Source organism: Furipterus horrens, unplaced genomic scaffold (genome assembly GCF_987537825.1).
Source record: "Furipterus horrens unplaced genomic scaffold, mFurHor1.1.pri manual_scaffold_8, whole genome shotgun sequence".
NCBI lineage: Eukaryota > Metazoa > Chordata > Mammalia > Chiroptera > Furipteridae > Furipterus > Furipterus horrens.
This window is the reverse complement of record NW_028327178.1, coordinates 14,891,753-14,907,122: the sequence shown is the minus strand read 5'-3', so window position 1 is coordinate 14,907,122 and position 15,370 is coordinate 14,891,753. Positions and strand designations below refer to the sequence as shown.

The following is a 15,370-nucleotide window of genomic DNA, read 5'->3' as shown; positions in this document are numbered from 1 at the left end:
TTGATTGTCAAATAAAACAAAAGGACAACAGCCAACACAAAAATAGCTGTCTGGTGTGAATGAATGAAAATTATACCCATTTTTTTTGTCAGATCAGTAAAAAATATATTTTTTGGTATGGCACAGAATTTTAGTAGTTTATGTGTGCCATGAGGTAAAAAAAAAGACTGAAAATCGCTGGGTTAAAACATTATATTATTTTTCTTTATATTTTTAGTTGCTGATTATTAATGAACACTCTCTTCATTAGATTTTCCTTTAAAGAATTCCTGTGGAAAACCTTATAGTGAAGTAAAACAAGCAAACGACTCCTAATTGATCGGCATTATACATATTGGTTTTCTTTATGCACAAGAAAAAGACTCATTTTAGTCATCAAAGATAAAACAGCACAGCTAAGAGGGAAGGTAGCTGCCACTCTACAGGGGTTGTTTTCTAGCTCTTTCTGTAAGGAAAATTCTACTCTAATCTTCATATGGAATAGTAGCAATAATGGTCAATGCAGTTTGACTAGATTTTATGTAGAATCTATGTGCAGGGAAATAATAACATGTTGAGTTTGAGGAAAAGGTGCTAAAGCTCTCCATTATTTAATCTTGAGCTTGGAATTCGCTACCATATAATAACTCAGATGGATGAAAGAAAAGCTATTAAAATTAGCTACCTAGTAAAATGTTTCCAATTTGACTCTGAAGTTAGTAAAAGACATGATGGGCCAAGTTGAATTGTGCTCATCTGACTTTTGGTCATGAAACCAAGAGGGACAAGGCTGGGAGTATGTGGGTGTAATTCATATCTGAGAACTGTGTCCAGGAGAAGTTGGGAGGAGCCTGGGATCCAGCTCTGGGTTTGCTGGCCAATCCCATAGAGTATCATTTGAAACTTTGTTCCTTCAGTGATGACACCCTTTCCAATTCTTACAAAAGCACCAGGCAAACTCCCAGAAGCCCCAAGGCTACTATTAAGAAGGATAACTTGGAGAATCCTGAATTACTTTGTGGATTTGAAGGCCAGGAATCTAGCAAGGTTAATTGGTGCGATCGCAGTAGACCAGCATTCAAACTGGCTCTTGATCACCCAGAGATTACAGGAGTCCTCAAATAACCATCTGGTTCCAAGCCTTATGTATAATCATTCTTCAGGAATCTGGCAGACAACCAGCCCTTCATCGCATTTATATTGGACAAACCCTGAGAAGATGTTTCTTCTTGAATTTTTGTTTGTTTGTTTGTTTACGGGATGAGTTCATTGTGTGCTACTAATCTTGCAGAGCTGGACAAACTGACAGTGCAATGTGCCTACACAGTTTTCTTTTTCCTTCCCCACTTCCGTGACTCCATTCTGATGTTCAATTCATGGGCCACATGGATGTTTCTTGGAACATCCTACACTGGGCATGCATGGCTCTCTCCCCCCCGGAAACATTTACCAGACTTGTTTCCAATGCCACTTTCAGGCTACGGCTCATCATCCAGCCACCTAGGAGTCGATAATTTTGCCAATAAAAATGAAGACGCCAAAACAAAAACAAAAACTTTAAAAGGTAAAGAGAAGGAAATGGTACCACTCAGGGGGACGTACAGACAGAAACATGCTTATAACAAACTCCTGGAATTCTTTATTGGTTTGCTGGCTGCTAAAAAGACCCAAATCTAGAGAACTTCTCTTTGGATTACCTCTCTTCTCTTGTCCCGGACTGATGATAGAATTAAAAGGGAGCAAACAAGGATTGGCTTTGAAGGGACATAGCTTTCAGGCTTTAATTCGGAGCAAACAAAGCAGTAACAACAGCTCTCTTCTGGCAGCTGTGGAGTATCACCGCATTGCTGAATATTTAAAATTGGGGCATGTTTCCAACCTCAGGGTCTGTCCCGCAATTGATAAGTCTCTTTTTATTAAATGAACTTTAATTCCTTAATAATTAGACCTTCCATAGGAGGAGATGAAGATTCTGATAGTCTGCCAAAGAGGCTAGAGGACAACGGAGAAGAATGGGCCGTTTTCAGATTAAAATTGCAAAGAAGAAACCGGCCCACTCTGAGAGCGTGGGCGGAGGAGCGATCTCTGTCGAGGCGGAGGGATTCTTGGCATTAACCTGGACTGTGAAATGCTTTATTTTCAGTTTTGCTTAAAAAGCAAAATAGTTTAGAGTGGAATGAATCCGACCATGCATGTTGAAGATATTCAAACTTTCTGACTGTCTGGATCTGATGGAGAGATTTCTCTAGTCTATGTGGTGCATGCGTGCACGGGTGGAAGGAGAGACTATTGTTCTCATTATTTTAATTCTAACACGTTTGATGTCCCTGCAGATTTAGAAGCTTTTCATTCATTGCCATGGTGATTTTTTACCTCATTTTTTTAACATCACAAAAGAAAAGCCCACATGAAAACTGTTTGCTGCTTTTGCTATTAACATTTCTACTGCCCTGTGACAGCCAACAGTTTGGTTGTCCTAGCTCCTGAGGAAATATGTATTGGCCAGACCCTGATTGATGGCCACTGCCTTTGCTGAGGCTGTCGCAGATGGGTGGGGGCTGCCTCTGAGAAGCTGATAACTTTGTTCCCGGGGACAGTGATGTGAAGGGAGGATGGGGAAATTGCTTTCAACATGTATATCACTAGTCCACAGTTTGAATTTATGGGGCTTAAATAAAATTTTCAAGGATGCACTAGGCATAGCTCTTTCTCCCCCACCCCCCATACAATCTCTTTTCAAATGGGAGGCTTGATGGGTTGACACTGATATAGCCTCAGCTGTTTTTTACTTTCCCTGAATAAATTCCTGCTTTTTCCCTCTATTTATGCCTCTCTAGGCGTTGCTCTCCTTCCTAGACCTCCCAATATTTAGAGTGTGGGATATGTTCCTAAACTGATACATATTTTTTTTTCTTCATTCAACAAGTATTTGATGGACAGTTACATGCCATGTAATACACTAAGTCCTCAGAATACAGAATAAAATAGCCCCAGCCCTGCTTTTGTGGAATTGATAGATTACCTGGGCAGATGGGTATTAAATTAGTTTCCTCATTAACAGATTACACCTGAATTAAGTGCTACAAAGGAGATACATAGGAATGACTGGTTCTGTCTGGGTTTGGAGATGGTCTGTCTGAGGAAGTGAGAATTCTGATACTGTGTTGGCACTACTAAATCCCAGGTACACAAGAGCTGTTACTAATAAAATCTTCATGCCTTGCAAGGGTAGTTAGTGAATGTTCTAGAAAATATTTGTACTTTGGCTGTTTAACAAGCTTTGAACGATGTTTAACAAAGTGACATATATAGACACTTAATGAATCCTTTCAGTATTAAAATTATTATTAGAGAGTAACTGAGGGGTCTTTGACAGAAATCAGAGTAAGAAGGGTGATACCCGTTTCTCCATGGTGCCCTCATAATGGCTATGCATCTTTTTCTCACAGTGCCTAAGGCTTTCTCCGCAACCATAATTGGGATAGTTGACATCCATAAAATTTCGGATGCTGAAGCCTAGGCACTTTTACTGCCTATTAGTCACTTATAAAACTTAAATTTTAAGTGTCTGTGTTTATCATTTCTAGGACAGAAGATAAATGGAACTCTGATACGTGTCTAACGTTTTACTATGTAAAACATATTCCTTTATATGAATGGTTTCTGACCTGATCCTCACTAGGTGCTGTCATTGTTAATACACAGATGTGCAGGTAATGTGCAAACCTGTAAAGTGGTTGACATGGGACATTTCCGACACATCCAGGTATTTCTAGATTTAAAGCAGCCATAACATCCTGGGCCAGACTAGGTGTGAGGGTCAGAGTAAGAGGCTTGACTACAATTCATTCTTGAAATCAGCCTTTCAACTAGGCCCACAATGACAGGCCTCCATGCAGGCACCAAGAATAGTTTGTGTGCTATTTTTTAGTAATGCAGCACTTCAGGCTGAACTTGACCCATCAGACAATCTAGAGAGAACATACTTATTAAACAAGAGTTTTTACCCAAAGCTGTGCTGATTGATACTTGGAGCAGGAGTGAGGAGGTACTGATATATAAAAGAAATTCCTCTTGAGATATTCTCACTTAGAAATTGGGAAATGGGCTATTTCAAGAAGTATAGTAATTCAGTCCTAAAGCTTATTTTTAACTATTCATACATAATATAAACACTTGAATCAGTTTGCTTACATTCCAGCCCCATCTGTAAAGTGACGACAATAATACTCTAAGAGCTGTTGTGAGGATTAAATGAGGATATTTATAAAAGGGTTTGGAATATAGTAAAAAATAAAATTGAGACCTCATGCAAAGTCATGCAGATTGTTATATGATAAAGCAGGAAACTGTCCCCAGATAATCTGGCAGCCAGGTATGTTCATCCCAAAATGTCACAAAATATGTTAGAAAGTGAAGAGACACTTTAAACATAATTATCAAAATTTGGATATTTGCAATGCTCTATTTAAATATTTAGTCACATAGAACCTCAGTAAATATTTGTGTATTTTTTCTTTTAGTAGATATTTGATATACTCTGTGTACAAAAAATACCCAAAACACACATGTACAGACATATAAACACTTCTCAGGCTTTTATATATACAGTTAACTATGTCATGCCATCTATGAGTTATGAATGTTATAAAAATTCAAAAGGTTAATAGATGATTTTCAGTGAGCAAGAGAAGCAGAATGGGGATTTTTTGACTCAGTACCTTAAGATGACTGCAGTTTGATAGGTGGCTATTAGGGGAGGAAATATGAGAATTAAGTCAAGAAGAAGCCATGTTTAAGGCACAGGACTGTTCAGTAGATTGGAGAATTATTTTGCAGGAGTTATGGAAGATGACCCTAGAAGGTGCATTGTGATAGATTCTTGGGTACCAGAATTAGGGGTGTAAGATAGTACTAAAAGTTTTTTGGAACATCAGAGTTTCCTGAGTGAAACAAAAACATTGTTGGTGATGTAGGAACCCTGAACTTTTGCCTATATTGGGAATGGATTTGGGTAAGAAAGGAGTAGAGATAGGAAGACCAATTGTGTAATGACTACAATAGATCAAATATGAGTTGCTGAGACTAAACAAGGCTGTTTTCATGAATAGGTAGGCTCTTGTTGAGCAGGTAACTATTTTTCATGAGGCTCTAGTTAAAATGATGCCTGAATCTATCTGTGGGTAAAGCACAGAAATTGTTTGTATTGCATAAGAGCATTAAATGACTCTTCTGACAATACCGTATTTCATTCTTATGAGTTACAATGAGTTTAATGTGTATTACTAGATGCTCATACTCATGCCTTGAAAATATAGTACTAAGTTGATAGCCTTTAACTACTTCTCCTTTTAATACTGTTGCTGGTTTGTACCCATTGTGAGATGTGAGTGCTACAATTCAACACAATATCGAGAGCATTAATTCAAGCCATATAGAGCCTCATAAACTTAGAATTGCTTTTTGATGTGCAGGGTCTCCTTTGTAGAGACCAAAGGAAAAAGCTACAAATCATATGTATAATTGCTCATTCTGTGGAATAATCAACCATTTGAAGTTTTCAAACATCATATTGTTACATTTTAAATAGGAGGCATTTCTGACCCCTGTTTATTAAGGTGAAATCAACACAGAATGCATATTAAATAAGCATGTGGAATAGTGTCTGATTCCATTAAGTATAATTATATTAATATATAATTTCATGCATCATGCATGATTCTTCCAGCTATAAGAAGTTTACATAAATGAATGAGTTATTGAGTATCTTTTTTAATTACTCTTTCATTTTCTATTTTATTTCATGTTCTAGACCTTTGCAAGTGGATGTTTTGAATGTCACAAGCATACAGATATAAAATAGATTTTTAGAATTTTAGCCAATGTGTATAACTTATGTAAAACCATATATCTGATTATTTGTTAGCATCCAGATATTTTATCAACTCATCAAAAATATTTTATTCTTAGCTATGTTATATAAAATATATAATTTGTATATGTGGGTGCATTATTTCCAACATACTTTCTTAATTACAAAATTAAATACTAGGGCTAAAGACCAAGAAGAAAACTATTAAATAAAAAAGTCATAAGTTTGTTTGAAAATCTATTGACCTACATAATCGTCACTTCCTCATTGCTTTGTATAGTATATATATAAGTAATTTTCTGCTCAAATACATGCTTTAAGTTATACCAAAGCCAATCAGTAGTAAATTAATTTACCTTCTTTTGAATAGATTCAAGACTATACACTACAAACAGCTTGGCAATTGGACTTTGGACAATGAGGCCAGGCACAGGTTAACTGACTCCTTTTGTTCTTTACTCAGTGGTAGATCAAGCAATTGCAGATTAATTCTGATCACTAAATGAGAAGAATAGAATTAGATTTGCGTGTGGCATCCCCTGCAGATACACCTATGATTACAAAGCCGTAGCTGGGGAACCAGATGAGTAATTTTAGTGCCTCTATGTACTAAATTTCAATTGATAAATCAATATTAATGCTTCCATGTGGTCTAGAATCAATCATTCTTACTGCAGAACAGCCTTGATATTGCATCTCCAGGTCTGCAGGTTTATTTATGTGGATGGGGCTATAAGGAGAGGTTTGCTATCTTTTGACAGTTTGCACTTATCGCATACGTGATATTGATGGAATTCACTATTTATGAAAATTGTACATGAGATTAGATTATTTCTGCATCCTCTCAATTGTTTATTCCTTGTATTGGCCCTTTTTCCTTCCTACTTGATGAGACTTGGCTTTATGTGGAAGAATTTCTTGGCAGTCTTTGTCCAGCTTTAGTCTAGTGATGGCCACCTTGCTGGGGGGAAAGCCCACAGGATCAACTGTACCATTAGCTTTCTCCTGCTGCCCTTGAACAGGGTAGGTGACATATGCCTCCTGTGAACCTAGACCACTTTGCCAATTTGTTGCCCTTTGTAATGTCCTCACACCACCTGAACTTCATCATCCTTTTGGATGGACATGGATGTAATATTGTACTTCTGTCTCAGCTCTTTGGAAGAGAAGACGTAATCTTCCTGCAAATGTGGGAAGATGCATTGAAATGCCTTTTTTGTAAAAATTTGATCTTTACTGTATTTTTTTCATTACCATTTAGTCCTCTTATACCCCCTCGCCCCCAGCAATCACCACGCTGCTGTCCATGTCCATGAGTCCTCTTTCCTTTTGCTCAGTCCCACCACCCCCTAACTGCCCCCTCCTCCAACTTTGGCTAGCTGTCATCTGCTCTCCATCTATGAGTCTGTCTCCATTTTGCTTATTAGTTCAGTTTGTTTATTAGATTCCACCTATGAGTGAAATCATATGGCATTTGTTTTTCTCTGACTGGCTTATTTCACTTAGCATAGTGTTCTCCAGGTCCATCCATAGTGTTGCAAAGGGTAAAATATTCTTCCCTTTTATGGCTGAGTAGAATTCCATTGTGTAAATGTCCCATAGTTGTTTTATCCACTCACCTACTGATGGGCACTTGGGCTGCTACCATAGCTTGGCAATTATATATAATGATGCAGTGAACATAAGGGTGCTTATGTTCTTTTGAATTAGTGTTTTGTGTTCCTTTGGGTATATTCCTAGAAGTGGGACTGCTGAATCAAAAGGCAGATCCATTTTTAATTTTCTGAGGTATCTCCATACTGCTTTCCACAGTGGCTGCACCAGTCTGCATTCCCACCAACAGTGCAAAAGGGTTGCCCTTTCTCCACATCCTCGCCAGCACTTGTTGCTTGTTGATTTATTGATGATTGCCCTGCAGATGTGAGGTGATATCTCATTGTGGTTTTAATTTGCATCTCTCTGATGATTAGTGGCATTGAGCAGCTTTCCATGCGTCTGTTGGACATCTGTATGTTCTCTTTGGAGAAGTGCCTATTCAGGTCCTTTGCCCGTTTTTTAATTGGGTTGGTTGTTTGTTTTGGTGTTGAGTTTTGTAAGGACTTGATAAATTTGTAGATATTAACCCCTTTTGAGGTGTATTGGTGAATATGTTCTCCCATACTGTGGGTTCAGTTCTTGCTCTGGTTGTGAAGTCACAAAGGGGTTGAACTTCATTTTGACCGCTGGCTCTTCTGTGATGGCCCCCAGTTTCAGTCATCTTGTGTTTCAAGACTAATTCCTAAAAGGGACAAGAAATGATACCTCACCTAGGGAAGGAGACTTCTCCACAGCATTTCTGATTGTCTCTCATGTTAAATTATAATATTTTTACCAGACCACTTTGCCTTTGCCCTTTTGACTCCAGCAAAATTTTAATCAGATTGTAGGGAAAATTAGACTTGTGAGAATTCATACATCTTAAATAAAACCAAGAGTATTTAAAACTGAACATAATAGAATGTTTTATTGACTAAATAAATGTTAAGCCTAGGCCTAGACAATTTTCAGTTAGTTAAAATAAATCTATTAAATAAAAATCACAATGACATAAAATATGGTCAGCAAAACTTGATGTAAACCCCAAACTGATGAATGAATAGAACTTTATCGTGAAATGCACATACAATAAAATGAATTCAAGATTAAAATGGAAATAGAAATATTGCAACATAATTATGATGGATATCACATGAATCAAGGAATTAGAACTTTTCGAGTTAACTCTAAAAATAAAACTGTGGTGTCTCCTCTGAAAGACTTAGCCTTCCTTCTTTATTTTCCCACAGGGCCACTGAGGTTTCTATCCCAGACAGAATCTGTCACAGCCTTCATGGGAGACACAGTGTTACTCAAGTGTGATGTCATTGGGGAGCCAATGCCAACAATACACTGGCAGAAAAACCAGCAAGACCTGACTGTAATCCCAGGCGACTCCCGAGTGGTGGTGTTGCCCTCTGGGGCCCTGCAGATCAGCCGGCTTCAAGCAGGCGACGTTGGAATGTATCGGTGCTTCGCCCGGAATCCGGCCAGCTCAAGGACAGGAAACGAAGCCGAAGTCAGAATTCTATCAGGTATTGCAGTGCTCTTTATTCTTTCCAGGATTATATTCTGTAGAGTAGTTTAAACAACCATTTCTTTTTCCTTTGACAAATAGTTTGTGTTTAAGTTCTTTATTGTTTAGTGGGTTTCTGTTTCACATTTTTTCTTTGCTTTTTTTCTCTGAGCCATTAGATAAGGGCATGCCAAAATCTTTTCTTACTTGCCCATGTCTTGTAACTGACATTCTCAGAGAAACAGATATTTTCCTTATATTTGGCTTCATTCATTCATTCAGTGATTCCATTACTATATGAGTGTTTATAGAAAGCCCATTGCTAAGCATTTTTATATATTATTTTATTTTTCCCTGATAACATTTTCTAAAGATGAGAATGATGCTTAGTGAGGTTAAAAAACCTTCTCCAAGTTAATATTACATATTTATTTACTCATCTACTCACCCACTTATTTTTGAGAAGCACTGTGATAACGACTAGGGATATATAATGACTAAGACTGACACAGAGCCTGGCTTTTTAGAGTTCTGGGTTAACATGGGCATAAACATAATTACAATCAAGAGTGAGTGATATTATGAGGAAAATTGTTTCTCTCTATCTCTTATCTCTCTTTTCTCTGGCAAATCTCTAAGACTCTGGGCTTGTTTTCCTCTTCCAAATAATCAGAGATTGAATTGGGTATCCTCTGGGATCTTGTCTCTCCCAGTAATTGTGGCTGTCTAATAGCTAGGTAATATCTACTTTCTCATTTAGTCTCAGTTGTAAAGTTTACTTAGACTTGTGAAAATCACCAAAAAGACACAGGCTTGAGAGGCTATGATGGACTCCCTCTCAAAGTACTGATGTTGGCTCTTGTCTATGCATGCTGTGTGTAGTTATTACAAGTCCTTCATCTATGTGGAATTCCCATTCCTAAGTCATTTCAAAAGCAAACTGACAATGTGTTTAAAAGTTTCCAGGTACTTCTAAAACCTCTCCTAATTCTTTTCTCCAGTAGTCACAAGATACCGACTTAAACATGTTAATTAATGAACATCAACAACAAAACTGTTACCATCCACCCACTACGCAATGTAAGATGCAAATGTAACATTTATTCCTAAAACATACATACATTTATTTAGGCATCTATGAGATACAAAATTTTTAAAATATTTATATCCAAATATCCTGAATAATGCATCGGTTAAGGCTATCACATGGGAAGCTTAGGCACACTACATAGAAAACTGGTGAGAATTTGTTTGACTTAATATGACTGAGAATTTGTTTGACTTAATATGACTGAGAGGTTATTTCCCTGTGGCATTAAGGGATAAAGCTAGACTAATTAAATATTAAATCTGAAATGGAAAATTTTGAAAGACACAGAAGCATAATAATCAAATCACCATTTACCTTTATTTGTTCACCTTATAAGTTCACATTTGTATTGTAATCCATGGGGATTTATTTAAAACCAAATTTCATATTGTTAATTTGGTTAAATCAAAAATATGTTGGTATAATTTGGAGGTGTCAGGGTATTTCTAACCTGAATGGAAACTGAAAAGTTTTGAATTAATTATATTTAATAAGAACTTTTCTCCAAGTTCTATTTGAATAATATAAACTTAAAAAAGAATTATGAGCTGAGGTAACACACACACACCCCTTTACAGCCACACACACATTATTGTCATGCTTGGTTAAGCCTGTCTCATTTTATTGATCACACAAAGGGGCTGCTGATGGAACATGTTTATTCCATTTATTCTTAAGTTTACAAGTTGGTTTAGATGTGAAATACACAGATCCACAACAAGTACAAAAAATGCATGAGAGAATGAATAAATGAACAAACCAATGGTTGTTTAATTCCAGCTTCTCTTTGTTGTCCTTTATAGCTCTCATTTTAGAAATCATATTTACTGTTTCTGAATTAGTTTTCACTCTCCAATTTGAGGGAGTACTAATTTGAAGGAGTGATAAATTATATATATATATATATATATATATATATATATATATATATATATATATACTGCCTGTTCTCTCTTCTAACACTTATTTAACCCATTATGATGAAGTCAGTTAAAACAGGAACCTATTATATTATTAACATGTCTTAGAAATACTGAAGTAGAATCTGAATGGTCACCACCACTCTTTATTATATATAATATATTTTTTTTTCATTGTCATTTAAGTGCCATGTTGAGTGAGGAAGTTGTCAATATTGCTTTATTTTAATACATAAACTCTCATTAGAAGATTTGCAACTTCATCCGGCAGTTGTTTTTTCCACAGTTCATAATTTAGGTAGACAGTTTTCAAATTTGTATGTCTGTGTGTATAAACAGTTACCTACTTTTAAATAATATTATGTTACTGCACAACACTTGATCTTAGCCAAAAGACCGAGGAGCAATATATTATTTTACTTATTCAAGGTTATATGAACTATATTTCAAGCTACCACTTTTAGATAACATTACCCAGTAATTAAGATCTATTACATTCAGATTTTAGAAATCAAATAGCTGCTCTGAAATGCTGTCTTTCAACAAGTAGTTTTAGCTTATTCATTAAATAAATAAATACTTGATTCAACAAACATTTAAGTAAATCTTATATACCTGCCATTGCGCTGGTTGCTAAGAAGACGACATGGGAAGATGGTGCCCTAAAACAGCTATCGTCTGGTAAGGGGCGTAGATGCTGCTGTGCCATTAAGGAATAAAGTGCAGAGTGCCATCAGAGTACGTAAGAAAAAAGAAACACCAATGTGCCGGTCTTGAAGAGCAAGTAGTAGCTAGCCAAGGAGAAGTATACCCCAGGAAAAAAATAAAAGAGCATTTATAAGCAAAGCATTGAGGAGAATGAAATAAGTACTTTTCAGAGTTACTGCACGCATTCTGTTTAACTGGATCTCCAGGCACGGGAAGGATTGAAGGACAAGTTACAAGTAAGGAGGATGAATGGAAGAAAGGAAGGTAAGGTAGAATGTATGGCATTAATCCTTCAAAGACTTGGCCAAAAGCTGCTGTTAAGTGATATCACAAAGAATTCAGAAATGAATATGGGTGGAAAGATATTAAGAGCAGGTCTTTGAAACCTATCTGATGTGTCTGTGAGGACAGGAATGGAGTTCAGGCTCAATAAAAACTGGGTAGTAGCACTTCCACTGTGATTAGGAGTGGGTAGTTGTGTCTTGTGTTCAGAATAAATCACAAAATTTTAAAAGAGATTTTACCATAACTTGATGTTTTTCCAGAATAAATGAATAATTGCTTCATTCAATGGTAAGAAAATTGGTACATAAACGTTTTGATTAATGTTTTAAGACAGAAAATGAATTTTTGCTTATAAGGAACTGTAGATTTTTAGCGCATTAATTAGTATTAAAGTGTTGTTGAGAATTTTTTTTTTTTTTAATATTGGTGACAAAACACTGAGTTGAGATGCTTTAAAATCTCTTATTGTATGTGGTGGAGAATAAGGGATTTGAAGTGGCCTTTGTGATTGTCGAGTTTACTTTCTTCAGTTCTCATCACTCCTGAGTACAAAGCAGTAGACCGAATTGCTGAATTATAAATCTGCTTTGGACACTAAGTTGAATAAAATAATTGGCCCATACATTAGAACTCTTATTTCAGTTTTCTTAATTGCTTAATTTAATTGATCAATTTGTAATTCAACCTATTGTTCATTCATTTAACTACAATTAGATGACTCTGGGCCCTGGATAGACCTGAACTAAAATATTTCTATAATCAGAGTCATTGGCTTTTAACAAAATAAATTAGACTAAAGTATATTTCAAATGATTTTTCTCCATAATATTTATTTCTATTTAAATAAGTCTTAACATAAACCATTCTAAAACCATTATTTAAAGAAAAAATTATATTTTTAATTAAAAAAATAGTTTCAGTATTTCGGTCATCACTAACAATTATTACTAACTCAATAAATGCATTAAAATTTTTGGTTTAACTAAATACAATATGTATTTTAAAGTTAAATGTATTTTACTACTGTTTGATTTTACAATTTCTACAGAATAATGATCTATACAGGATAACAAAGAAGATAAATTCTTTGTTTTTAAATTTAACATCAAGCCAGATATTTAATTCATATAGATATATAACAATATAAGGCTGGGAATGCTAAATTCAGGAAAACGTATTTAGTTCCAAATCAATACTGACAAAGATTAAATAAATGCTAGGTGGAAAATTTGGAAAGTCTTTATAGCAATGATTACTTTTCTAGATCACCAGGAGAGGAACATTTGTAGAAAGGTGGCAGCAGATAGTTAAGTATGGCATGAAAAGTTGTGTCTACCTTATGAAGAGTTTTAAATGCCATCCCAGTCTATTAAACTTGATTCTATTCATTTTATTGATGGGTGGGTAGTCTTGAAGGTTTTTTGAGAAACAGATACCATAACATAATAAATATACATGCAGAAAAAAGAAAGTAACAAAGTGAAGAGCAAATAAGATTAATGTATTATTTTATTTTTTGTACCATACTTACTGTTTTTTATTGCATTAAAAGATTTTCCCATTATCGACTTTCTTCTTTTAGGCTAGTTTTGAAGAAAATTATGTCCTATGTAACTATAAACTGGATAAATTTAGCCTTTCATAGATCTAAGTTGGATAAGATGGTTTCTTGAGCTTCTCTCTTCTATGTACTTAAAGAAGAATAAAGTATAGGCTATATTTAAACCATGTGAAGCCCACGTTCACTATATATCATATCAGATTTTATCAAGATTGCATGAATGGGCCAACAATGGACTGTTAAAGTCCATTTCCATGAATTCAGTTTATATTAAGTCAGTCTTGATCAATTAATGAATATTTAAAATTCACAATTTGAACTATTATTATAAGTTGTAAAAATCATGTAGTTTCACACCAGACTCAGTACAAATCTTGGTTATAAAACTTACTCCTTGTGCAATTTAGGATAAGCTCTTTAATCTAAGTCTTCATTTATCTTGCAAAATGCAGAGAGTAATAGTATATATTTCATAAGGTCGTTATAAGTTTTTAATTTGATAGGTCCAATACAATGCCTGGGATGTAGTCCTTAGTAGCTATTATAATTACTTTTGCATTTTAGAGATGCCATTCTTAAAGAATTTGATTCTCCTAGCAAGATTATTTCTCTGTTAATGAATTAACTGATTTTGATTCTAGATCTCTTAGTATTCATCTATCTACTGGTATTTAATTACACATTTTATGCTATTTATCGATAGAACTAATTTCTTCATTTCCTTTTTATGTCTATTAGAAGCCAGAGTCTCCTGCAACTGTTTCTCCTCTAGTAACTCACTGTTAATGATTTCCAGCCTCACCTTTCCATCAACATCATTCCTTTTGCTATATAAAATGCCACAAGGGGCATGGCTTATAAACAAGAGTTAGAAGATATTGTAAATAAGACTTCTGGTATTTGATCTTTATTAGCCATTACCAAATCATTTAATACTCTAAAATTGTTAGTGCCTTTTTCTGTTAAGATGAGAGAGTGGACTAGATTAGCCTCACTACAAAGGACCTCAATTATTATTTCATTCCACATTCATCCCCAAATCTGTCTTTATAATCCCAATGTTTTCAGAGTTCAAGTCTGCTAGACAAACTCTAATTACTGAAAATCATAAGACCATGCTGAAACATAACAAATAAAGGCCAAAACCAGTATTATTAAATATGAGATGGTCCTGCTTTTAGATTAATTTTATTTTATTTTTTAAGATTTTATTTATTTATTTTAGAAAGAGGGGAAGGTATGAAGAAAGAGAGGGAGATAAACATCGATCAGTTGCCTCTTGCACATGCCCCAGCTGCGGGCCAGGCTGGTAACCCACGCCTGTGCCCTGACCAGGAATCAAACTGGTGACCTTTGTCTTTGTGGAACAGTGCTCAACCCACTGGGCTATAACAGCCAGGGTTTAGATTAATTTAAAAAGAAAGACAATAGTTGAAGTTGTTTTATGTTATTATAAAAAGCACACCAAAAGAAGATGAGATACCTTTTATTGCATACAGTTGACCATTCAATGAACTGCCCAATTTCTATGTAATATGCCCTCGCTTCCCCACAATGGCAACTTCAGCTTATCCTCTTCAGTAGCACAGAAACCAATGGACAGTCATACCATGCAGGAATTAGTGATTGTAGGTCAGGTCTTTCAACCAGTGTGAGATCACCAGCATTTCACATGACATTGATGAAACGTAGCCTATTATGTTAGTAGGCCTAAACTGGCTTACTGTGGATAAATAGACAATTTCTGTTTGGTTTTGAATTTAAAAAAAGAAAAAGTCTTTACCTTTCAGTGCTATTTTGGTGGAAATGAACAATGGTTAAGTTTCCAAGTTGAAAGTACTTGGAATACCGGGGGCGGGGCAGG

General features: G+C 35.5%; 1 protein-coding gene across 2 annotated transcripts in view; it reads left to right on the top strand.

The window, feature by feature from the left end:
• DCC (DCC netrin 1 receptor) overlaps positions 1-15,370 on the top strand; it is a 1,006,514-nt gene that overhangs the window by 468,377 nt on the left and 522,767 nt on the right. For both annotated transcript variants that reach the window (XM_090285089.1, XM_090285088.1), the window contains exon 3: positions 8,677-8,961. In XM_090285089.1, coding sequence (XP_090141215.1) covers positions 8,677-8,961 — 285 coding nt within the window. The remainder of the gene's footprint in view (positions 1-8,676; positions 8,962-15,370) is intronic.